This window comes from Myotis yumanensis, unplaced genomic scaffold (genome assembly GCF_028538775.1).
Source record: "Myotis yumanensis isolate MYYU_CA2020_CCGP unplaced genomic scaffold, mMyoYum1.0.hap1 SCAF_1, whole genome shotgun sequence".
NCBI classification, from domain to species: Eukaryota; Metazoa; Chordata; class Mammalia; order Chiroptera; family Vespertilionidae; genus Myotis; species Myotis yumanensis.
The window spans coordinates 216,004,321-216,031,760 of record NW_027223752.1 but is presented as its reverse complement, the minus strand read 5'-3'; the positions used below and the strand labels follow the sequence as shown (position 1 = coordinate 216,031,760).

Sequence of the window (27,440 nt, the reverse complement as noted above, 5' to 3'; positions counted from 1 at the left end):
ATAGGGAGCTGAAGAGAAGTAGAAGTACTCGGGAGATGTTTTAAAGGTACATGGAGTCACCAGAGCTTGCTGGTGGTACAGAGGAAAAATGAAGAAGCTGGGAAAACACCTAGAGTTTTCTCTTAAGCAGCTAGATAGTTCATGATGCTTATTTCTGAGATGAATATCATTGGAGTGGGTTAAGAGGAAGTAAGGTAAGGAACTGGCAGTCTGGTCAACTCTGTGTGTGTTTTGTGTGCGTGTTTTTTAAAATATATTTTTATTGATTTCAGAGAGGAAGGGAGAGAGAGAATCATTGATTGGCTGCCTTCTGCATGCCCAATGCCGGGGATGGAGCCTGCAACCTGGGCATGTGCCCTTGACTGGAATCAAACCTGGGACCCTTCAGTTCACAGGCCAACTCTCTATCCACTTAGCCAAACTGGCTAGAGCAATTCTGTTTTTAATAAACATTTTAAAATTGAGTTTATTGGTGGTAACATGAGTTAAACCATACAGGTTTCAAGTGTACAACTCTAACACATTATCAATTTTTTAAAAGTCCTCACCTGAGGATATGTTTTTATTTTTTAGAGAGGGGGGTAGAGATACTGGTTGGTTGCCTCCCGACTGGGGATCAAACCCACAATCTAGGTATGTGCCCTGACTGGGAATTGAACTTGAGACCTTTTGGTGTCTGGGATGACACTGCAACTAACTGAGCTACCTGATGAGTGTGACATCACCAAGGTTTAAAAAGATGTTTGCTTTGATAGGAGAGCAGAGAAGTAGGTGAGCTGGAGAAGAATATGGCCGCAGTGATCTTGAGGAATTTTTTCTGGTAGATAATAGTGTATGTTTGTATATTGGTGGATGAGAGAAATTATGATAGAGCAGGAGTAATTGAAGGTGCAAAGTCCTTGAGAAGAACAGAGGGGTGGTATTCCTGGTATAGAGGAAGGATCATTCTTTAATAGGAACAGAGACACAGGGCCATGTTAAATTCCATTTGTGTATGGTCTTCACTTGAACAAGAAACCAATTAATGAATGGTTATGTGGGTTTTTCTCCAGCAATGCTGCTTGGGACAGACATAGGCTAGTCTCACTAAAAAGATAGACAGTTGATTTTTCTATTTGTGTGTGTTTTTAAAGACTGTACTAATGATGAGAATATGATGAAATGGGCTCCTCATGAAGTGCCAGCGCTATAATAATTTATGACCACCTTTCTAGAAAGTACTTTGGTCATAAAAGTATGAAGAGTTCAAATACGATAACCTAGTAATTTTATTTACTATTTTTTTCATTCAGCCTTTATTTTATTTTTTAAAATAATTCTTTATTGTTGAAAGTATTACATATGTCCCCCTTACCCCCCACCTCCATTGACTCCATCCAGCCCAATTGGGGCCTGCCATCCCCTGGCTGCTGGCTGGGGCCTTCCTTCGTTCCATGCCACCCCCTGGTGGTCAGTGCATGTCATATTGAGCTGTTGAACTCTCGGTCGGTCGAATACCTGAGGGGACAGTTTGCATATTTGCCTTTTATTATATAGGACTAGAGGCCAGTGCACAAAAATTTGTGCACTCGGGGGGGGCTCAGCCCGGCCTGTGCCCTCTTGCAGTCTGCGACCCTTAAGGGGATGTCCACCTGCTGGCTTAGGATCTCTCCCCCGGGGGATCGGGCCTAAACGGGCAGTCAGACATCCCTCTGGCAGCCCGGGAGCCCTCGGGGGATGTCCACTCGCCAGCGGACATCCTTAGCTCTGCTAAGGAGGCGGGAGAGGCTCCTGCCACCACCACTGTGCTGGCAGCCATCAGCCTGGCTTGTGGCTGAGCGGAGGTCCCCCTGTGGGAGCGCACTGACCACCAGGGGGCAGCTTCTGCATTGAACGTCTGCCCCCTAATGGTCAGTGTGTATCATAGTGACCAGTCATTCCCAGTCATTCTGCTGTTAGGGTCAATTTGCATATTACCCTTTTATTATATAGGATATAGGCCTGGTGCACGGGTGGGGGCCGGCTGGTTTGCCCTGAAGGGTGTCCTGGATCAGGGTGGGGTTCCCGCTGGGGTGCCTAAGCAAGCCTGGGTGAGAGGCTGAGGGCCATTTTCAGGCTGGCCAAGCCCCCCAGCGACCCAAGCTCCTAGCCCAGCCGTGGGCAAACTACGGCCCGTTTAAAATGAATAAAACTAAAAAAAAAAAAAAGACTGTACCCTTTTATGTAATGATGTTTACTTTGAATTTATATTAGTTCACACAAACACTCCATCCATGCTTTTGTTCCGGCCCTCCGGTCCAGTTTAAGAACCCATTGTGGCCCTCGAGTCAAAAAGTTTGCCCACCCCTGTCCTAGCCTCTCCTTTTTTTTTTTTTTCCTGGGATTTATTTATCTTCTATGATTGGAACTTTGTAGCCTTGAGCGGAGACAGGGCCGGCCAGGGCAGATGGGAAGCTTGGCTTCCTCTATCGCCAGGGGCAACCCAAGCCTCCTGCTTGTTCCAGCTCCGTGGCCGCTGCCATCTTAGTTGGGTTAATTTGCATACTCTTTCCTGATTGGCTTGTGGGGGTGGCTTGAGCGTAACAGAGGGACGATTAATTTGCACGTTTCTCTTTTATTATATAGGGTGATAGCCATTTTGACAGGTGTGAGGTAATAATATCTCATTGTGGTTTTAATTTGCATTTCTCTGATGCTAAGTGACATTGAGCATCTTCTTATATGTCTGTTGACCACTGTATCTTCTTTTTGAAGAAATGTCAGTTCAGGTCCTCTGCCCATTTATTAATTGAATTGTTTGTGTTTTGTTTGTTTTTTTGGGGGGGGTGTTATGTTATATGAGTTATATTTCGGTTATTAACCCCTTATTGGATGTATCATTGGTGAATATCTTCTCCCATTAAGTAGGTTGTCTTTTCATTATATAAATATGTTTTTATTGATTTCAGAGAGAGGAAGGGAGAGGGGGAGAGATATAGAAACATCAGTGATGAGAATACTGATTGGCTGCCTCCTGCACGCCCCCTACTGGGAATCAAGCCCACAACCCGGGCATGTGCCCTGATCAGGAATTGAACTGTGACCTCCTGGTTCATAGGTCAATACTCAACCACTGAGCCCCCGTGGCCAGGCTCTTTCAACACTAAATTCTTCTCCATTCTCGTCTTGCTGCCATGTTTTCTGAAGAGAAATCCAATGCAATTCTTATCTTTTTTAAAATATATATATATTTATTGATTTCAGAGAGGAAGGGAGAGAGAGTTAGAAACATCAATGATGAGAGAGAATCATTGATTGGCTGCCTCCTGCATGCCCCACATGGGAAATTGAGCCCACATTCAGGCATGTGCCCTGACCGGGAATCGAACCGTGATCTCCTGGTTCATAGGTTGATGCTCAACCACTGAGCCACGCCAGCTGGGCACAATTCTTTTTTTTTTTAAAGTATATATTTTATTGATTTTTTACAGAGAGGAAGGTAGAGGGATAGAGAGTTAGAAACATCGATGAGAGAGAAACATCAATCAGTTGCCTCCTGCACACCCCCTACTGGGGATATGCCCGCAACCGAGGTACACCCTGACTGGGACCAGGGATCAAGCCTGCAACTGAGGTATGTGGCCTTGACCAGAATCGAACCCGAGACTCTTCAGTCCGTAGGCTAACCACTGAGCAAATAGGCTAGGGCTTGTGAGTCATTTTTGAAACCTTGCTTCACTAATATCTGTGTAGACCTCTTTGTATCTCTGTTTACTGGTTGGGAAACACGTAAGATTGTTACAAGGATTAAGTGAGTTATTACATTTAAATCAGTTTGAGCGCTGCTTATAAAGTGCTATGTAAGTATGAACTGCTATTATCATTGTTAACTTCTCAGCAACATTAGCTAGCTACTCTGTCCCTGAAACATTTTTCTTCCTTTTGTACCAGTGGTAACAGACTCTTGATTTTTTTTTTTATAATTTTTATTTCTTGAAATATTACAAAGAATATTACATATGTCTCCTTTTCTCCCCCCCTTGACATTCCCCCGGCCCCTAACCCCTAGTGTCTTGTGTCCATTGGTTATTCTTTTTTTTTAGATTTTAATTTTTATTTTTTGCTAAAAGTATTACAAAGGGTATTACATATGTGTCCTTCCCCCCCCCCCCCCGCCCTTGACAATCCCCTGCCCTCCCTTACCCCCCAATGTCTTATGTCCATTAGTTATGCTTATATGCATGCATACAAGTCCTTCGGTTGATCTCTTAATTCCCCCACCCCAAACCCTCCTCAGGCTTCCCACTGTAGTTTGACAGTGTTCAATGTTGCTCTGCCTCTGCATCTACCCCTGTTCATCAGTCTATACGGGTCCCCATTATCTGTCCCAAGCTCACTGGAGCAGTCCCAACCTCACCGGGGCCGTCTCGGCCTCACCGGGGCTATTTCAACCTCACCGGGGCCGTCCCGACCTCACTGGGGCTGTTTCAACCTCACCGGGGCCATTCCGACCTCACCCGGGCCATCACAACCTCACTGGGGCCGTCCCGACCTCACTGGGGCAGTCTTGACCTCACCGGGGCCGTCTCAATCTTTCCGGGGGCATCCCGACCTCACCGGGGCTGTCCCGGCCTCACTGGGGCCGTTTCGGCCTCACCGGGGCCATCCCGACCTCACTAGGGCCGTCCCGATCTCACCGGGGCTGTATCGGCCTCACCGGGAAACACGAAGTTTGGCCCTCTGTCCCCTGCCAGGCGGCTCCCCACCAGACAAAGTCTCCAGGCATTCCTGGTGGCTGAACATCCAGTACGCCTGCTCGGACTTCGCCCTCCACCAAGTGCACAGACTGCCCGTCTGCCGTCCCCCAGCGTCCTATGCAAGACTGGAACCAGTGGGCATGCTTGTGCGCCTGCTGGTACAGCGGTTCCACATCGCCCGCCCAGCTGGGCCCGGCCCCGGCCTGTCCCGAACCCGACTCGCCCCCCGAGTGCGTCCCTCCCGGATGTGAGGAGCCGAAATCTGCAGCCTGCTAGGTTGGGCTCTGTACTTGGTGCCTCTGCACATCCTACTCAGTCTCAATGCTCTTCTTTCTATGCGAGGAGTTGAAGTCTGCAATTTGTTGGGTTGGGCTCTGTACTTGGTGTCTCTGCACATCCCACTCAATCTCAATGCTCTTCTTTCTTTCCTTCCAGTTGTAGAGCTTCCACTGGGCCAGCTTTCCCATGGTTCCGTATGGTAGCTATGTGTCCTATAGTTGGTAGTTTCGATGTTGTTGTGTGAGGCAGCACACACAGGTCTCTTCCTTACGCCGCCATCTTGGTTCTCCTAGGTCTGCTTCTTCAGTGTGTCTCCCATGGGTGCGAGCAGTTGAAGTCTGCAGTTTGTTGGGTTAGGCTGCAAAAGCGCAGGTGGGTCTTTTTGTGCACCTGGCACAGCTTGGATGGGGATGTAAATTGATTAGGGCTGGGTCTCAGGGAGTCGCCATGGTGGAGCAAATAGCAATGGCTGCGTCTCCGTGGCCCCTCACCTCTCCGGGACACTGGGGCTTCGCGTCCCCCAGTGCCGGCGAGCAGCTGTGAGACAGAGCCTCCCTCGCTTTCTGACGGCTGCAAGGCCATGCCACCTCTCCCCTTAGGGTCTGGTGCCTCATGATCCCGCTCGAACCAGCTCAGTGAATTTGAGAGTTTGTAACAGTGCAGGCTTTCCTCTTGTGCCTCTGGCACAGCCTGGATGGGAATGTAAATTGAGTAGGGCGGGGTCTCAGGGAGTCACGGGGTGGAGTCTCCGCGGCCCCTCGCCTCTCCGGGACACTGGGACTTTGCGTCCCCCAGTGCAGGCGAGTAGCCCCACGCCAGAGCCTCCCTCGCTTTCTGACCGCTGCAAGGCCGTGCTGTTTCTCCCCGTGGGGCGTGGGGCCTCAGAGACCCGCCCCGAGCAAGCCCAGAGGATTCGGGGGTTTGTAACCGCTTCCAATTGAAAAAAACCGCGCATCCAGTTGCAGCCCGCCTGGCGCCGTGACTGTGTACCTCTGTTTTTGGTGCCTCTGTAGCTCCTACTCAGTCTCACTGCGCTTCTTTCTTTCTTTCCAGTTGCAGAACTCCCACTGGGCTAACTTCCCCATGGTTCTGAATGGTGGTGGTTTGTCTTATAGTTGGTAGTTTCAATGATGCTGTGGGAGGCAGCACGCACAGGTCTACTCCCTACGCCGCCATCTTGGTTCCTCGACTCTTGATTTTTTTGTTTGTTTTGCTCATCATATCTTTGCTACAGACCCATGCCTGAGCTTTAGGTCTGTGTTTTCAACAGTCTACTTGGCCCTTGGAGTTTTTATAGATTTCATACTTCTTTTCATCATATCTAAAATTGAATTTGATTTTCCCTTTTTCCCAAACTCTGACCCTTCAATTTCTTATTTCCTTATCTTAGTTTATTATACTATCATCTACCCAGTTGAAAACCAAAACTATAAGAGTGATCCTTGTTTCCTCCTTATCATACACTTTTAGTATGTAATAACTAAATCCTGTAAGTTTTACTTCCAGTTGTAGGCAGTTCAGCATTATAGGAAATAAGCCTCTGTGATCCACCTTCAACACAGTCAACTTTTAATGGAACCGGTCACTGAATTTTCCCAGGGCAAACAGAATGTAGGGAGGAGGGAAGAGGATGTAAGAACAAAGAACTGTGGACATGAGCCAGCATCATGGTGGAAACCCCCAGGCTCCTGTCTCAACTAGACAGGGGGAGGTGGAGACAACTAGAAAAGGCCTCAGCCCAATTTTTTTAAATGGCCCAATGGGAGACAATAAGACCTAGGTGATGTACAAGGAAACGATGTATGAGGAAACCGGTGACCCATAGTACTTAGCCTATGGGAACTGGAGGAGGGACTGGTTAAGCCTGTGATCGATACTATATATGTGCCTGTATAACCAGACACCCGCTCTCGAGAACGTATTAAAAGTTTTGTTTTCACCATACTTCTGTCTCTGAGTCTGTTATTTGCATTCGGACAGGTGAGCATTTCTCACAGGCATCAGCAGGGCAGGAATGAAGGGCCAAATGCAGAGGGTCACCAGGGCAGAGAGCCCTGTACCTAGCAACAGGCCCTTGCAGGACCACTCCCTTAAGTATTAACCCCTGGAGATGACATGTAGGCTTCAGCTGTGTTTCAGCTCCAGGCCCAGAAAAGCAGCAAAACCAGGTGGAGCAATGCCATGGCAGACATCAGGACCAGCTGCAATGACTAATGACCTCCTGCCCTGGCACCGTGCTATTTTGCGTACATTATGTATACCTTAATAAAATAGTTTATTTTAAAAATGTTTACTAGGAGCTGTATAGCTTCTATTCATTTCTTTTCCTTTTATATGTTAGAAATGCATTGGAGCCGCAAGGGAAAATTATAAAAATCAGGACTACCAGTGGTCCCATTTCGTGTTTAGCTGAGTTGGGAGAAGAAATTATAGAAAAGCAACTTTGCAGCTGTCCTCTCAAAAAAAGTAGTGCATTGATACCAAACAATTCTTCAAGTTTTCATCCAAAAGACTTATTTAGCCTCCCTGGTCGTTATAGTCATTAAAATGAATAACATTCTGTTTTTTGGTGTTTTTTTAAAAAAAATTTTCATATATGAGTGTTTATTCCAATAATGCCGGCAATATGGGAGAGCAGCTGGTCATACACAAAAATCTGCTCTACCCCTCCCCATAAACCAGCTGCTTATATTGTGTAGAAGGACAAAGATTACATTGGAAAGTAACAATTAGGAGCATGGAAAAGTAGGCAAGGTATAATAGTTATAGGTTACAGGCAGTGTGGGCTGGGTTGAGTGGCATAGGGTGGGTGACTCTGGGACTAGGTTGTTAATCTTTCCATAATGATAGGCAGTTCTCTGAAAAGGAGGATGGACTGCCTTCTGATGTTGGCTCCCATGTCCCCAGGGGCATACGACTCTCAGCCAGGTTAGAATGTGCTTTCTGCCTTCAATTCAAACTTGATCTTTTAAAAGTATACTTTTGCTAGAGCCAGTAAAAGGGAATGAATTGGGGTGCAAAGGAAAAGAGGAAGGAAGTGGCCAATGGTAAAGTAAAAGAGTGAGGTTGCAGGATCCTCCAGAATGAACTCTGGGCCTCACCATAGAGACTGTCTCAGAAAGACAGAGCGGAATAGTAGGCAAACGGTGGGGTAGGGTCCTCCTGCTCCATCAGACAGGCCTCTCTTCCAGCCTCAGAGTGAACTTTGTAAAGTGCAGAACTGACAATGTCCCTGCCCTGCTTAGGACCCTTAAAGACACCTGACTTTTTGATCATGCTGGGAAGACCCAAGGAACAGCAGCTTACCTAAAGGGACACTATTTGTAGGGGCACTGCCAGCCTGCCTGTTTCACTCTAAGGCTGGAATGAAGTCATACCATCTAGAAAGTCTTAACTAATGGTTGCCTCACTGCTGCACTGTTTCCTGTGCCTGCACGTAACAGGTACTCATCTTTAGCGAAGGAAGGAAAGGGAGCCTGTTGTTTATTTTTATTTTATTTTATTTTATTTTTATTTTTTACATTTTTTAAAAAATATATATTTTATTGATTTTTTACAGAGAAGAAGGGAGAGGGATAGAGAGCCAGAAACATCGATGAGAGAGAAACATCGATCAGCTGCCTCCTGCACGCCCCTCAGTGGGGACGTGCCCGCAACCAAGGTACATGCCCCTGACCGGAATCGAACCCAGGACCCTTGAGTCCACAGGCCGACGCTCTATCCACTGAGCCAAACTGGTTCGGCTATTTTTAGAAATTACATTCATATTAGACTGAAACAGAACTGTGAATACATTTTATAAAAGAAAGCTTTGAAAGCAAGGGTTTTTGTAATGTTGTTAGAGGAACAACATCCCCTACTTCTATCCAGGATATTCTCATATACGTAATTCTGAGAGATGTATTCTCATTTTACAGTAATAAAATTGAGAGAAGTTAAGTGACTTACCTGAATTAATACCACAAGTAATTGGCATAAGTAGGATTCAGCTCACATCTATCTGACCCCAAAGGTCATGCCTTTTCTAATACTATTTGTCATCTTTTGCCATTTTCCATGTCTTCCTTATAGCTCAGTCTTAAGTGGGATTTTAATTAGTTTGTGGGGGCACGGAATTGGAGTTCTGGATTGTGGAATAATTGGATGTTTGAATTAAACTGTGGAGGTAATAAAGGATAATTGTATAATGGAAAAATTAAGCTGTGAAAAATCTTTGTCTTTAATTCTCCATTTTCTCGGCAAATAAAGACACTACTCTAGATCATATAGAATGCTTCTTTATAATAGATTTCATCATGGTGGTTGTATTTTCTTGAGCTAATCTAGTAAATTTTTCATGGAGTGAAATACCCATTTTTCTCAATTATAATTTGGGGGTAATGAGGACAAAAATAAAGACGGGGTATAAAAATTAATAACGTTGGTTTACCATTTTACTAACCAAGACAATTGGGGGTAATCTAGAAGGCAGCTTTTCTAATTTGTTACCTCCTTCTCCCTTTCTCCAAACTTTAATCCTATCCTTTAGTATCCTCACATTTTTGGTTATTTACTTCTTTTTGGTAAAGATTGTGGGAAGCAGTAGAAACTTTGAAAGCATTGATGATTTGCAAGATCTGATTACTCTTGTTTTACTTAGAAATCTTAGGAGAGAAATGGAAATCTGTAGTTATACTTGTGGCTCCTTAAATTGGTCTGTGAAAGTCTAATGCCTTAGGTTTTTATTTTAACATTAATTGCTGTGCATACTGGACAAAATATTTTATAATTTTCAAACTGTACACTTAATCCTCTACTACAAATACCAGGGTGATAATGATTTTTTTAAAGCACAGGAAGATATTTCTCATTATGCATATTTATAATTAATTTTAATTTGGGGATAAAATTATCTTCAGGAATATATGAAATATTTTAATCTCAAGTATAAAAAATGATAGTAAACGAACCAGTACTAATTAGGATGTTTAATTTTGAAATGCATAATGTTTTTTATCTTACGCTCTTATTAAAAGATAAAATTAATTAGGAGTCATGAAACCTTTAAAATTTAGGTTTTAAATTGTATTTTTTTTTCTGTACTTAACATTCTGTACTAAAACAGTTTAGTATAGAAAAAGAGTAAAAATAGTATCTTCTATTGGGGTGGGGAGAGGCAACAAGACTAAGAAGGTAGGTTCAAAAACAAAAATTTATTCTTGAAATCTTGCCAGGCTTACTTTCATAAGAGTAGATAATACTGTGTTACTTAGGTAAAAATATGAAATCCTAACCAAAAAAATGAAAACATAACTTGTATATTAAGGCTTTATATTTTTAAAAGTTGAGAAAAGGGGAGGATAAACTATTAAAAATATAGACCAGTAAGATGCTAGTATAGGTCAGAAAATATAAATGGAGAACCCATTTGCAGACAGATACTTGTGAACATTAATGTGAATCCCACTGTAGGGTTTTCTGAATCACCATTGATCAGCTCTGATAACAGATTGAGAGATTTAAGTGATACTATTGATAATAAAGTACTTTGAGAAGTAGTGTAATATGCAGAATAGATAGATGGTATACAAATTTAAAATAAAAATCTGTTTTGAAAGTAGGCAGTTGCCACTCAGGAGCAGGTCTCTGTGGCCTATAGCTTCTCTGCAGGCAACCAGTTACCCGTGGAGATACCCAGAGACAGACTCTGAGACTGAAGAGCGCGAGAGAGAGACTGGCTGTGGCTTTGAGGGCAGATAGGCTGGCCAGAGAAGCAGAGAGCTAGGAGCCAAGAAGAATGTTTGCTTTCATACAAATCTGATTTCATTAAACTTGCTATTATATCTCAAAAAAAAAAAAAGTAGGCTGTTGCCATTGAAGTAAACTAAGCAGAAAAACAAATTGAAGAAGGCATTAGACAATTCTAGGGAGGCAATTAGGCTTCAGGAATTTTTATGGAAAGGGAAGGGAAGTTAATTAGATGCTTAGAGCTTTTACCATAATATTTCAGTTTACCCTCTGGGTGGATGGTGTAATATTTCAGATATTTAGATATTTTAGATATCTAGAGTTGTGCCTAGTTCAAGTGAGAGCTTATAGCCTAAATGGCTTTTATTGACACTGATTTTTCTATTTATATGGATAGAGCCCATGTAACCTGGGGGTATAGTATCTCAGTGTAGTCTACAAATGAATAGATTTATCACTTTGTACCTAACATACATGAAGTTGGCAAATATAAATGTCTGCTTTTTTTCTCTGAACATTCCTGTAAAGTCAATAGCCATTGTACTATTGTTCAAAGTAGTTTTATTTCATTGAAAACATTGAAGTGAAAAATATTTAGTTTTTTTGTTTTAAATATTCTTAAAACTGGCTAGTTAAGTCCTAGAAAAACACAGACTATTATTTTTACTAGAGCAGATAAGCTAATGAAAGAGGGGGTTTCAGAATTTTTATAGATAATACTTTATAATAGGTTTTTTTCTTGCTGATATAACTAACATTTATTTTCTGTTTATTTTTAAGACGAGCAAAAATCAAATTAAAGTAGATCTTGTAGATGAGAATTTTACAGAATTAAGAGGAGAAATAGCAGGACCTCCAGACACACCATATGAAGGCAAGTACTTTTTTCTGTATCAAAATATTGTGCGTATTAGAACTTGTCTGAAACATTAAATCAGAATAACTTAAGCATATATTATAAATTAAATGGAAGGTAATTTCATTTGGCTTAGGATATACAGCAATTTTTAAATAATAAAAATAGATACTTATCTGGACTTATTTTTCTTACTGAATTTTAGCTAATTTTTTTATTTTCCCAAAATAGATTCAGTAGAGTCGAGTTACAGGTTATATAGGTTAGAATTTAATAGTATAAGTTAAGCCTCTAAATTATATGGACTATAGACTTTCAGTTACCCTTTCATATGGTATCTATAATAAGCCTTGCCTTAAATTTCTGACTGAAAAAATACTTATATATTTTTTAAATTCCTCTCCCTTGTTTGTCACTTAGCATTTCATTCACTCATATGTCTTCTTATAGGCTGTATTACAAATACTTGATTTTTTTATTCAGGAAAGCTTTGAGTGATTGTTTCAAGATATATAAAAAAGAGGCAGCTTTGCTGAATTTTATGTTCACAGACTAGGTCTCTAGCTACTTTAGAGCATGAAATTGGGTGATAAGATACAGAAAAAAGCTTTATAGCTTTTTATTTCTTCATTACGCACATCTTCAGTAATGAATATAAATTTGGGTTATGTAGCATAACCAAGGTTCTTGCATATAATAGGCTTTCAGATATTTAATAGAAATCATATAACTATTTGTAGTATTAACACTTACTGAGTTTTTACTTGTTAGAGTTTTACATGTCTTTTTTTCATTCAGTTTTTACAACAAATCTTATGAGGTAAGTACAGTTGTCACTGTTTCATAGATGAAGAAACCTTAAACTCAGAGAAGTTAAGTAACTTGTCTAAAGTCATCTGAGTGGCACAGCTGGGATTTCAGTCTCAGCCTTTGACTTCAAAGCCTATATTTCTCATCACTTTTCTGTTTGTTTGTTTTTTAATAAATCAGGGTTGACTGAATATTAGAAGTGGTGGTTGTGTCTACTTTGAATGTTGTGGTTCTATAATCCTATAATGAACATTTACCTCAGATTTTTCAGAAGAATCTAATATAGTACTAGAATATTTTTGTTTTTGTTTAAAATTTTAAAGACCCTAAAATGTCTTTAGTATAGCTTACCAAATCTTAAATAATAAAATTTTATTTTGTTTTCTAGTTCATATGAGTCATTTTTAGATATTTAAATTTTTATATTATTCATTGAGTGCCTCCTATATGTCAGCCCTCAATCAGATGCTTTCATGGAAGCTTTTCATTTAGTCCTTTTGACAATCATTAGATAATAGATCTTTGTTATCTTATAAAAATCAAGTTCTTGTCTCAATAGCATGTGTTGTATGTAATGATATGATATACAGTTGGCCCTGCTTATCTCCAGGTTCTACATCTGTGGATTCAACCAACTTCAGATGAAAATATTTGGGGGAGGAGGATGTTACATTGTTGCTGATGTATATTATGTAGTTAGGTGTATGGTGGTTGTGTCTATACTGAACATGTACAGACTTTTTTATTGTCATTATTCCCTGAACAATATAAATACACTGTAACAACTATTTACATAACATTTACATTGTATTAGATATTATAAGTAATCTAGGGATGATTAAAGCACATGGGAGGATATGCATAGGTTATATGCAAATACTATGTCATTTTATGTGAGGGACCTGGACATCTGCGAATTTTGGAAGTTTGTATGTCCTGGAACCAATCCCTTGTGGATATTGAGGGACGACTATACTAGCTTTTTTCTGAAGGCAGACATTATAAATATTCTTGAATTACTTTTTTTAGGTTCAGATGTTTTAAAGATAATAGGGCAGTAACATCATTCTAGAGTTCTTTCAGTAGTTTGATACATATAAACAAGGTACTTCCTGAACTAAATTAGATAGGCAGAATGTCCTCTACTTTCTTGGCAACCCTTAAGAGAGGTAGATAAATTCAAAAAATTGGGACATAGACACTATTTGCAAGATGATTAAGTTATAAATATAACATTCTTTGCTAATTAGAAACAAGTTTGGTGGTTGGTTTTTAAGTGCTTATTTCCACTGCTGCCATTATATGAGACATAAATATTTGATAAGATTAGTTTTAATGTTTTTGGGGTATATATTTAAGATAGATTAATTTAAATTATATTTTTATCATAAAACTGTTGCAGAGAAGTATTCACTTTGTTTAGGAAAAGCATCATTCAAAGGCATAAACATATACTACTTTTTAAAAATATATAAACATGGGTAAATAGTTTGATAATATTTATTGCAGGCTCTCACTAGTTTTTGAGATTTTTTAAAAATCTCAATTTAATAACTAAGGCCAAAATTTACCTGTGGAATGTTAAGTTGTTTATAATCATTGTTAAATAATGAGGCAGCTATTTTATGCAGTGTTAAAAGTAATCAGATTGAGAAGAAGAACACCCATGGAAAAATTACAGTATTATACGTGTTACTTAATTCTCGTTTCATAATGGCTCAGTGGGAAAGGAACAATTTAGTTCTTGAGCCTTTTTCCCTAAGAGTTGTTTTGAATTTATAGAATTATTGATATTTTTAAAAAATCTCATCCCTTACCATCCCTTTGGATTAAGTTGATATAAAAATGATAAAATTTTAATATTAAGTTATTCAAAAAATAAATGTTTTGTAGGGAAACCTGTTATAATATGAATAATCCTATATAATAAAAGCCTAATATGTAAACCGACCAAATGGTGAAATGACTGGTTGCTATAACATGCACTGACCACCAGGGGGCAAATGCTCAATGCAGGAGCTGTCCCTTGGTGGTCAGTGCGCTCCACAGTGGGAGCACCATTCAGTTGACCGGGATGAGCGGCTGCTCCTGCAGTAGGAGTAGCTCCTTAAAGGGCAGGTCCACAGCCACTCTGGTGACAGGGATGAGCCGCACTCCCACATCGGCCAATTCTTGCAGGCCACGCCCCCTATTATCAGTGCACGAATCTCGTGCACAGGGCCTCCAGTGTAGTTATAAAGCTCCCTTGTGTTGCTCTGATGTATACCAAATATGATTAGATGTTGAAAGTTATCAGATAATAATTCAGGAGAAAAAGTGTAATTCAAGACAGAGCATATTAATAGGATGTGGAGTAGAAATAGGATTGGGGACTCTAGGATTCAGCATTATTTATATATCTGGGCTTTCATACTACTCTTAATAGATTGTTTTTGGACATTCATGAAGGAATAACTTTATATAAAAGGTTATAGAGACACTAATCTGGAAATAAGTTAGAAAAAAAAAGTAAGGTTCTTAGGAAAGAAAAAGAACCTACATATTTTTCAGGCCAGATTTATTATGCCTGTATTTGAAGCTAGCATTTATAACTGAACATAAAGAGTTATCTCTGTATTCACAAAATTTCTTCAAGTACTCATCTCTTACCTATCTTATTTTTTGTTTCTTTTGTTTTGACTACTTTCCTGTATATTTCACTGCTGCCATATGCATTTTGATTCAGGCATATAGTTCAACTCATGTATCAATTACTTTGGGACTCTATTAAAAAGAATTAGCAAGAAAAGAAGAATTGGAACCAAAAAGGGCTTGAAGAAACGGGAACCAAGTGAATTGCTCTTTTATTTTTCCCAGATCCACATTCACCTATCTATTTCTAACAGTGGAGGAGGAGGATTTGAGAGAATTCATGATATACTGAGAGTTGAATGTATGGAATTTTGAAGTTAATATTGCTTCTAGCACATAGTTTTTATTTTACTTTTTTAAAAAAATATATTTTGTATTGATTTCAGAGAGGAAGGGAGAGAGAGATAGAAACATCAGTAATGAGAAAGAATCATTGATCGGCTGCCTCCTGCATGCCCCCCTCTGGGGATTGAGCCTCCAACCCGGGCATGTGCCCTTGAGTGGAATCGAACCCAGGACCCTCAGTCCACAGGCCAACGCTCTATCCACTGAGCCAAACCAGCTAGGGCTTACTTTTTATTATGGAAAATTTCAGATATCTATAGAAGGCAGATGGTATAATGAATTCTCCGTATAGTCATCAGCCAGCTTTAAAGCCTTTCAATTCTTGGCCAGTCTTTGATCTGATCATTCCATGATTATTTGAAGCAAATCCCAGGCATAATTTTTTATGTAAATATTCTGGTAGTACAGTTTTATTTGCTATATTTTCAAATAGTGAATGTTCTATTTTAATGAATCTTAGAATTAGGTTCTTTAGAGTTAATATTCAAATCCAGCTTCTCATCCAGTGCAAGACTTTACCCTTTAGAGTTTCCTGAGAGGCGTTATTATTCTCCCCGGTATGGGAAAATAGATAAACTTTTTAAAATATGTATTTAGCTGCTAATTGCTCAAGATAACTTCAAAACAGAATGTTGCTTTCTATTTATATATTACTGGTTAGAACAACCTCTTTGTAAAGCTTTGCATTTTGTACACCAATTTAGAGACAATAGTTTTGTCTTTAGGTGTACCTGTTGTTGAATTTTGTTTTAAAAATTTAGCAAGCAATGTTAACATTTAATTTAGGGCACAAGTTAAAAGTTTGGGACATTTTTGCTTATGAGTGAACCAGCTAGAAATAGATTCTTTCCATTTATAGCATAATCTATATATCTTTTACCTCTGTACCATTGATTCCTTTAAACCTCCCTGCTTTCTATTTTTCTTTTCCCCACTCCCACCCCCCAGTTATTTAGCAACTCTTGTCAGTGTGGACTAGAAGAAACAAAAGACAGAATCTGTACTGCTTAATTATCCCAATTAAATATTTGGCATTGGATTGTCTGTGGGTTTGATGTATTTATCTATGTCTAGCCCTATTATTCACTGATAAGCTAATATAGTTGTATAAAATGGGTATTCTGTATGCTTTAAATTAAAAAATTATGCGTTTGATTATTTCCTTTTTGGGTTGCAACTTTAAAATGAGTTTGTTGTAATTGAATATAAAATACTACATGTTTTGAAAGTTCTACCACTGTATTTGGCTTTACATGTTTCAGATGAGCAGTGTTCTTAACTTTCTGTTCTCCCCATTTTTTAGGAGGAAGATATCAACTAGAGATAAAAATACCAGAAACATATCCATTTAATCCCCCTAAGGTATTGTAAGCCTATTTTTGTGCATGAACTTCTAAAATATTTCTCTTGGCCCATTTAATTAATACATACATTTTAGTGCTTATTAAAATTAGAGTGTTTTGAGTTGTTGACTATGAAAATTTAATGTGAACAAGATTTCAGATAATGGAAGACAGCTTCTAGAATTATGATGAAAAGCAAGCTTACTCAGGCAGCTAATAATGGCTCTAGGCAGGAATAATAGGATGTGCATCTGACAATGGCTTAAATTCTAGGTCTGGAAAAACTTGATGTTCCTAGATGTTGGAGAACTCACACAAATTTTTTTTTTTCATTTCTTTTTTTAAATTATTATTATTATTATAAAGGTAGTTTGTTGTACAGGAAAGTTACATAGTGAAGTACAAAAAAATAGAAAACAAAATTTCAATATGACCACTTAGAGATGTTCACTGTTTTCATCTTATGTTTGTGACTTAATTATATATATATTGATTTCAGAGAGGAAGGGAGAGGGGAGAGAGAGATAGCATCACTGATGAGAAAGAATCATTGATCGGCTGCCCCCTGCACACTCCCCACTGGGGATCGAGCCCTCAACCCAGGCATGTGCCCTTGACCAGAATTGAACCTGAGACCCTTCAGTCCGCAGGCCAATGCTCCATCCACTGAGCCAAACCAGCCAGGGCTGTGACTCAATTTTATCCTCATCCTGGTTAATTTTTATCTTCATCTGGGTTACCATCCACTGGATTCAATCTAGGTTGTCAGTATTATCATTGGAATGAGTAAAGATTTAGCGATAAGGATGACTTCATAGTCTAAATCTTTTTAATGGAAATGAGTTAGAAATAAAAGACCTCAAGAGAGCCCTAACCGGTTTGGCTCAGTGGATAGAGCGTCAGCCTGTGGACTCAAGGGTCCCAGGTTCGATTCCGGTCAAGGGCATGTACCTTGGTTGCGGGCACATCCCCAGTAGGGAGTGTGCAGGAGGCAGCTGATCAATGTTTCTCTCTCATCGATGTTGCTAACTCTCTATCCCTCTTCCTTCCTCTCTGTAAAAAATAAATAAAATAAAAAATAAATAAGTAAAAAAAGAAGACCTCAAGAGAGACTACTTTCAACCACTACATTTTTACTATTGAATAATGATAGTAGCAGCTATCACTTGCTTTCACTAAGAATTTTATATGCCTTTTCGGAAATAGTCTTTATAATAGTCCTAGTAAATGAGGGAATTTAGGCTAGAACTCAACAGAAAAATTTCATAAAGCTCATGCGCTCTATTTCCATGATCCTGATGGAGTAAGGACAAAATCTCTCAGTGAATATGGCTCTACCAAGAACAGTCAACCAGAGTTTAAGTTTTCCTTTTGCTTTTTAACTGGTTTTGTGATTTTTAGGAAGCAAACTGCTATTACCTCAGTTTCCTCATTTATAAAATCCTCTCATAGGATTATAAAGATTAAAGGAGTTAATCCATGTAAAGAATTAAATTCCAATAATTCTGTGAAACATTTTTAACATCTCTGAAATCAGGACACATCTTTCAATGGATGGTATGTCATAATTTAATTGGCAGAATTTTCTTCTTAAAGGGTACATAAAATGTGTATTTAATAACTGATGATATTTGAGATTTAATGAAAGGTAATATTTATAACAGTGCCTGTGTAGAGTAAGCACTGAGAAATATTAGCTAGCATTAACCATTGATCACCACCCTAAGAGATCCTTGAAGTCATCTGTTGTATTCATTCTGTAGCATCACTTTTTTAAAAATGTTTTTTATTGGCTTTAGAGAGAGGGGATAGAGAGATAGAAACATTGATGAGAGAGAAACCTTGATCAGCTGCCTCCTGCATGCCCCCTACTGGGGATCAAGCCCACAACTGGGTCATGTGCCCTGACTAGGAATCGAACTGGTGATGGGTTCATGGGTCAGTGCTCAACTATTGAGCCACCCGACAGGACATGTAACATCATTTTTAAATGCAGTAGCATTGACACTTAAATTTTCTCTATAAATTGAAATTCTCATACATTGCTAGTGGGAATGTAAAATATTGGTAGGTGCTTTGGAAATTCTTTGATTAAAATGGTAAAAGTAGAGTTTTAACCATTTGACCTAACAATTCTACTTCTAGGTTTCTAGTCAGTAGAAATGAAAACATATATGCACACAATAATTTGTACAAAAGTGTTTATACCATCACTGTTCATGATAGTCAAAAAGTGCAGGCAACCTAAATATCCATCAATTGAATGGATAAATAAAATGTAGTGTGTCCATACAGTCAAATGTTATTTGGTTATAAAAACGAATGAAGCCCTAGTTGGTTTGGCTCAGTGGATGGAGCATCGGCCTGTGGACTGAAAGGTCCCAGGTTTGATTCCTGGCCAGGGCATATGCCCAGTTGTGGGCTCGACCCTCAGGAGGGGGTGTGTAGGAGGCAGCTGATCAATGATTCTCTCATCATTGATGTTTCTCTCTTTCTTTCTCTCTGTCTCTCTCTCTCTCTCTCTCTCTCTCCCCCTCCCTCTCCCTCTCCCTCTCCCTTCCTCTCTGAAATTAATAAAAATATATTAAAAAGACAAAAATGAAGTGAAGTACTGATATGTGGTACAAGATAGATGAGCTTTGTAAAGAGTATGCTAAATAAAAGAGGTCTGGCAATCATTGATATGAAACTTTGGAAGAACCAAATTCCTAGAGGCAAAAATAGATTGGTAGTTGCTTCAGACTTGCGAGGTAGGGAGGAATGGGGACTGGCTGATGAGAGTTACATGGTTTCTTTTTGAGGTGCGAAATGGTAAAAAAAATTCTATTGTGATGGTTGCACAACTCTGTGAATATACTGAAATCCATGAAGTTGTGCACTTAAATGCTCTCAATAAAAGTGTTTCATTATTAACCTCTAAAGTCATTATTATAGCTTTAAAGTGATTGTATAGCCCTGGCTCTGTTTTAGGCACCATTAGGTATTATTTCACTTGCTTAAACCATAAACCTTCTGACATCTTCAGTAGTAATTTAAAATTCTGTTTTCCAATATAATTTTGAACCAACTTTTGTTTTAAAGTCACAAAAGGCTGTAATGTCTGAATTACTGAAATTCTGGCATAAGAATTATATTTTGAACTCAGTGGTAAAATTTAAGATGTGAATATTGAGGTTATATCTGTTATGAAGAAATGTTTGTTGTACATAAGCTCTATATAGCCTGTCTTACTTGACCTGCACTATATTTGAGAGGGATACTGTTTAGCCTTGTAATAACAGGATTGTCATTATGTTAATTGTATGTGTATTCAGTATGAGGCACATTAAATATTTGGGATGCTCTAGTAGACAGGAGAGAGAAAGAAAGGTGTGTGAAGGCCCCAAGGCAAAAATAAAAAATCATACTTTTTAAAAATATGACTTTTGGAGCAAATGCATGGAATATGATGTAGAAGTGAGATTTGAGAGATAGGTAGGGCCACTTTATGAATGTGGGCTTGCACAAAAGGAATGAGAAGCCATTAAAGGGCCTTAAATAGAGTAGTGGTATGAATCAGATTTGTTTTAAAGGATTCTCTTTGGTTTCAATGTGGAGAATGGATTGTAGGAAGCAGAACTGACGGTAGTAAAGTTAGCAAATTGTTCAGTAACCCAGATGAAGAATGATCTCCTATAACAGCGGTTCTCAACCTGTGCGTCGCGAGCCCTTTGGCGGTCGAACGACCCTTTCACAGGGCGCCTAAGACCACCCTGCATATCAGATATTTACATTGCGATTCATAACAGTAGCAACATTACAGTTATGAAGTAGCAATGAAAATAATTTTATGGTTGGGTCACAACATGAGGAACTGTATTTAAAGGGCCAGAAGGTTGAGAACCACTGTTCTATAACGAGATGGTGGTTCTTTGAATGGAGAGAAGTAGATATCGTTGAAATCATTAAAATTATTTTAAGAATAAAAAAAGGATCAAGGCATGGAAAGTGTCCATTAGTTTTAGGTGTTTTGAAGCCATTAGTGACTTAAAGTGCTTTTTCAAATGGCATATATGTTAGTGAGTAAGTAGGTGAGGAAGTTAGAGATAAGTAGAATAGACAAATCCAAGTCATAAGGAAAAAAAGTGCAAGTTGTTTAGCCTCTTTCCTTAGCTTAGATTTGGAGCATATATTAATGAGTTGATTTTTTTATTGATTTCAAAGAGGAAGAGCGAAATAGAGACATTAATGATGAGAGAGAATCATTGATTGGCTGCCTCCTGCACACCTCACACTGGGGATCGAGCCTGCAACCCGGGCATGTACCCTGACCAGGAATCGAACCATGACCTCCTGGTTCATAGGCTGACACTCTACCACTGAGCCACACCGGCTGGGCAATGAGTTGATTTTTTTTATTTTTAAAATTTTATTATGTATTGGTTCTAAGACTAGAGACTTAGAATCTGAAATCAGAGTTTATGAGTTTTTACTTTGTTCTATTGCTAACTAGTTGTTTGATTTTGGATCAATATGTTAAAACTCTAAGCCTCAGTGTCTCTTCCATGCCTGGCACATAATAATAGGCAGTTGAATTCTTTTTTAAAAAGAATTTGCTAAAAAAAATTACTACAGAAAAATTAGGAGCAATCTTACAGCCACTTACTACTTGTGCTTCCATTTACTACTGATTTTGCTCACTTTTTCCTTCAAACTTATTCTACACCTTACTTCACACTAAAAAAGTTTGTTTACTATCTGTGAATGCCTAGTAATTGTTGGGTTTCTTTAAGGGCGGAGCATTTATTAAAAGGTTTAAAAAGAATGTATGTCAATGACAACATTTGGCTTACTACTTCAGTGCTTTTTCTTCTATACCACTCCCTTCTCTTAGGCAAAATGATGTAAGAATGGGCACTCTTTTTAAATATGAGGATTTCTTTCTCTTGTAATTCTATTTAAACTATATGTGTTTTAATTCTGTTACTTAAAAACTTGTATGCTTTGTATTTTTAGGTCCGGTTTATCACTAAAATATGGCATCCTAATATTAGTTCTGTCACAGGGGCTATTTGTTTGGATATCCTGAAAGATCAATGGTAAGAGATTTTCAGTTTACCTTCTCCCCTCTCCCATATAAATTCCAAGACTATATTTGGAGTGTTAAATGAGTACTGCTTTAAAGCATAAGCTGTATATACAGAGGTGGGCAAAAGTAGATTTACAGTTCATATGGTAAATAATACAATAAATAATACAAGAATAAACTATTTTGCATATGCATAACTGTAAGCCTACTTTTGCCCACCATGTATTACAGTTTCTCTTATTTGGGCAATGACTTTAAGAATTATGTAGTTAAGTACATAATTGAAAATGTGTTATAATTGAGATCACAGTCTGTATTTTAATACAGACTTATTAAGTAATGTCAGATGCTAGCTTACCTCTTGAGAAAAGTCTTGGACTTCATTTGTTATTTTGGTAAATTTGATTTTTTGTTGTCTTGAAGATATTTGTGAAGACTAAAAAAAAAGTATTGAAATAATCAGCTCTGACTTAGATGGTGTTACCCAACAAAAATGTGAAAATTTGTGTTGAGCACAGTTTAAGTTTCAGATTCCAAGAAGTACCTTTGTAGGTGATATCTTCATTTGTACAGTAATTTATAGTACTTTCACATATTTTGTCTGATTTTATCTTAACAGAGTGTTTTAAGAGTTTTTACTCTGACCCAGGTCTGTGTGGCTCAGTTGGTTTTGCATTGTCCCATGCCTCTAGAGCAGGGGTGGGCAACTCCTGGCACGCATGCCAAACATGGCACGCCAGTAACTTTTGCTGGCACGCAAAACCCTCTCTTATAATCTTCCATTTACAATTTTTTTCTTAATATCGACTTTTTTATTTTTCAGGTAAATTTAGTGTAGGTGCATCTTAGATAAATAAATAATTTTACATAACATGTATACATTAAAAAATTAATGTATTTTTCATCATCATATACTGTGTTTTTGTCGCTTGAATGAATTTTATTATTTCTTCAAGGTTTTCCACATACGTACACCTTAAGAGATATCAAATAGGCGTAACATGTTCTCAAAAAATTAGAGTTGGCACGCAGAAGAATTTTGAGTCAGAGATTTTGCTGGTTTTGGCACGCACTCACAAAAAGGTTGCCCACCCCTGCTCTAGAGGTTTGATTTCTAGTCAGGACACATGCCTGGGTTCCAGGCTCAATACCCAGTAGGGGGCAGGAGGCAGCTAATCCATGTTTCTCTCTCTATCTCCCTTTCCCTTCCTCTCTTTCTCAAAATCAAGAAGCTTTTCTTTTCTTTTCTTTTTTTTTAACTTTCTTACTCTGGAGCCATTATGTTCAAAATGTTCAAATCTTGGTTCTGCCATTTACTGAACAGTGTAGTCTTGAGCAAATTACTTAATGCAGTGGTTCTCAACCTTCCTAATGCTGCGACCCTTTAATACAGTTCCTCATGTTATGGTGACCCCCAACCATAAAATTATTTTCCTTGCTACTTCATAACTAATTTTGCTACTGTTATGAATTGTAATATAAATATCTGATATGCAAGATGTATTTTCATTGTTATAAATTGAACATAATTAAAGCATAGTGATTAATCACAAAAACAATATGTAATTATATATTCAATATGTGTTTTCTGATGGTCTTAAGCGACCCCTGTGAAAGGATCGTTCGACCCCCAAAGGGGTCGTGACCCACAGGTTGAGAACCCCTGACTTAATGTTTGTGCCTTATCTGTTCACTCATCTGAAAAAAAATGGGGTTAATACTTTCTTCATAAGGCTGTTGACAGGATTGAGTGAATTGTTTTATGTCTGGCATATTCTGAAACTGGTTGAAAAGACTAAGACAAAGAGGTATAAAAAGACATTGGGGCCCAGCTGGTGTGGCTCAGTGGTTGAGCGTGGACCCATGAACACGGAGGTAACTGGTTCAATTTCCCATCAGGGCATGTGCCCAGGTTGCAGTCAGGCAGGGAACATAAAGACATTGAAGTGGGAGAAAATAGTAGTAATGTGTTTGATTTGTTAAGGAAGGGAAACAGTGGAACCTGAACAAGGTGAGACAGGAATGACAACATTCAGTGTGTGGGCGACTTGGTTTATTTAGTAACTGGATAAACAGGCAAGATTTGCTGGTTTTGTTTTTTCATTCTAATAGCACATCTGTATAAGGCTTCTCCCTCAGTATATCATCTCTTGGGATCTAGTTTCTTGATCTACATTCCATATTGTTAAACATTGAACAGTATAGAATACATCTATCTAACTAGATCTTCTGTCATTCATTTGATTTTTTTACTTTTTGCAACTTACTGAATTTCTTGGCCTTATTGTTTTTACCTATAAGGTCATCTCCAAGACCCCTAGCTCTATCGTTCAGTGATATTAATGAATATTTGCTGTGTTAAGAGATACCTTTTTTTTCACTTGGTTTCCACAATATCAATTCTGTTCTTCCCTTTTTCCTATGCCCACTCTCTGACTCCTTAACTGGTTACTCCCTCTCTGGAGCTTTACATATGAGAATGCCTCAGGACTAAGTCCTGACCTCTGCTCCTTTCCATCAATACTCACTTCCTTGGTGAACTCATCTGATCTCATAACTTCATGGTTTACATACTAGCAACTCACAAATTTATCTTTCCTGAACTCTAGGCTTATCTCAAACTTAAACATGTTGGAAACTGAATTGATTGATATTCCCCCTAACCAAAAACCTGGTTCACCCCATCTAAGTTATTAGCAATTACATCCTCACGGTTGCTCAGAACAAAGTCTTATCATGGTCCTTAATTCTTCTTTCTCTGGTACCCTGTACCCTGTCTTTAAATTCTGTTGGTGGAACTTCCAAAATCTTAGTAGCTTCACTTCTACCACCTTGATTTAAGTCACCTTAACTCTTGTCTGAATGATTATGGTACCTTGCCTCACTGCTTCTGACTCTTCCCTGCTCGGCCTCTTCTCAACAGCCAGAATGATAGCCACCTCTTTTAAAATAAATAAAGCTCCAGACTAAAATCTTCCACTGACTTTCCTTTTTGCTCAGAGTTAAGCCAGCAGTCCTACCACCTCTGATTATCTCTCTATAGATAGTTGAACGATTATGGGGTATATATAGGGAGAGAACTTGAATTTTTGTACCAAAAGACTTTTTATCAACTATTTCCATTTCCTAAGGCAGGTGATAGAGCTGAAATTTAGTCTTGTTTGATACCTATATAATTGAAATATTAAAAGATAGCAAAGACACATCAGATAAAATAGGTGAGATTGGATATCCATGGGTTTGTTCTCTCCCTGCCTCCCCAGCTTTATTTATTATTTTTAAAAAAATTTTTCTTTATTGATTAAGGTATTACATATGTGCCCTTATCTCCCCATTTACCCCCCCCCCCACCCCCAGCTTTATTGAGGTATAATTGACATTTAGTAGATATCTCTGCTTAAGTGTGGATGTTTAGACTTTAGAACTTGAATTTGATAAAGAAAACTATAGCCTGGCCGGCATGGCTCAGTGTTTGAGCATCGATCTATGAACCAGGAGGTCACAGTTCAATTTCCAGTCAGAGCACATGCCTGGGGTGTGCAAGAGGCAGGTGATCTATGATTCTCTCTCATCATGGATGTTTCTATCTCTCTTCCTCTCTAAAATCAATTTTTTAAAAAGAGAGAAAACTATAGGATCGTAATCTTGGGAAAAATAAATTGAATAAACAATGAATAATCTGGGACAGGTATGCTAGAAAGCAGTTTGTTAATCTTGGTCTTTTACTAATACATGTAGATGGTGGTTTACTTTTCATATTTAACAACTTATATTAGTATGGTTTATTTCTTAACTCCTACACTTAGTCTATGTAGAAACTATTTTCTGATTTTTTTCCCACCTATCATGACTAAAGGTGTCTAATTTACCTGGGGAAGAAAATGACAACACATAAAAATTGCTCTCGATACTGCCCTTTCAAAAGACATGAACAGGCATTAAGAGATTATTTAGATGGTCGATAAGCAGGGGGTTGGGGCGCTGCCCCCTGTCACTAACAGAGCAGGGTCCATCAGGGGGTTGAGGAGCTCCCCGCTGTCACTCACAGAGTAGGGCCGATAGGGGAGTTGGGGCACCGCCCCCTGTTACACTCAAGGCAGGGTCAATGGGGAGGTTGCGGCGCCACCCCCTGTCACGCACAGAGCAGGGCCAATCAGGGGGTTGGGGCGCTGCCCCCTGTCACTCACAGAGCAGGGCCCATCAGGGGGTTGAGGAGCTCCCCGCTGTCACTCACAGAGTAGGGCCGATAGGGGAGTTGGGGCACCGCCCCCTGTTACACTCAAGGCAGGGTCAATGGGGAGGTTGCGGCGCCACCCCCTGTCACGCACAGAGCAGGGCCAATCAGGGGGTTGGGGCGCTGCCCCCTGTCACTCACAGAGCAGGGCCCATCAGGGGGTTGAGGAGCTCCCCGCTGTCACTCACAGAGTAGGGCCGATAGGGGAGTTGGGGCACCGCCCCCTGTCACACACAGAGCAGGGCGGATCAGGGGGTTGGGGCGCTGCACCCTGTCACACTCAGGGCAGGGCCAATGGGGAGGTTATGACTCTATCCTGTCACACACAGAGCAAGGCCCGTGGAGGAGGATTGGGGCGCCACCCTCTATTACCCACAGAGCAGGGCCGATCAGGGGGTTGGGGCGCCACCACTGTCACACTCGGGGCAGGGCCGATGGAGTGGTTATGGCTCTACCCTGTCACACACAGAGCAGGGCCCGTGGGGGCGGGGGGTTGGGGCGCCTCACCCTGTCACACACAGAGCAGGGCCGATCAGGGGGTTGGTGTGCTGCACCCTGTCACACACAGAGCCGCAGGACGATCGGGTGATTGGGGAGCTCCCCCCTATCAGGCACAGAGCAGGGCTGATCAGGAGGTTTGGGCGCTGCCCCCTGTCACGCTGATCCCGGTGCCGGGAGCCTCACTGCTCCGCTGATCCAGGTGCCGGGAGGCATATTACCCTTTTACTATGTAGGATAGAGGCCTGGTGCATGGGTGGGGGCCGGCTGGTTTGCCCTGAAGGGTGTCCTGGATCAGGGTGGGGGTCCCCACTGGGGTGCCTGGCCAGTCTGGGTGAGGGGCTGAGGGCTGTTTTCCCGCTGGCAGTTGACTAAAAGCTCCCAACCGCTCCTTGTTTTCTTTTTTTTTTTTTTTTTTTATTCTGGGCCAGCTTTAGCTCTGAGGCCTCGCTGCTGAAAACATGGATACAATGTTGCGGTCCGGGGCTGACTGAAAGCCGCTTTTGTTTAGCTTCTTATTTGCAACATAGTAATAGTTGCTTAGAGTTGCAGTTGAGAGTCCGGCAAGTGAGGCGGGGAATGTTGGAGTCAGCAGTCCCTGGAGGAAGCAAACCTCCCTGCTCGCTTCAGTGCATGGCTGCCGGCCGCCATCTTGGCTGACAGTTAATTTGCATAAGGATACGCTGATTAGCCAATGGGAAGGGTAGCGGTCGTACGCCAATTACCATTTTTCTCTTTTATTAGTGTAGATAGGATAGGATGGTTTTACCTTTTTATTGTGAGTTAAAATAATTGTGAGTTTAACTTTAAAATGAAATAATTCCTCTGAGTGAATATTTTTCTTCAATTTTCTTCTCTAAGAAACAATTGTATTAATTTAAAATTATATAAATTAGGATTTTTATTAAAGTGATGTCATGTGTTTTTAAGTTAG

At 39.8% G+C, this 27,440-nt stretch overlaps 1 protein-coding gene across 1 annotated transcript in view; it reads left to right on the top strand.

Annotated features, from left to right (window-relative positions):
• UBE2K (ubiquitin conjugating enzyme E2 K) overlaps positions 1-27,440 on the top strand; it is a 54,357-nt gene that overhangs the window by 16,585 nt on the left and 10,332 nt on the right. The window contains exons 2-4 of the mRNA XM_070397733.1: positions 11,502-11,595; positions 16,667-16,725; positions 21,702-21,784. Of these exons, the coding sequence (XP_070253834.1) occupies positions 11,502-11,595; positions 16,667-16,725; positions 21,702-21,784 (236 nt within the window). The remainder of the gene's footprint in view (positions 1-11,501; positions 11,596-16,666; positions 16,726-21,701; positions 21,785-27,440) is intronic.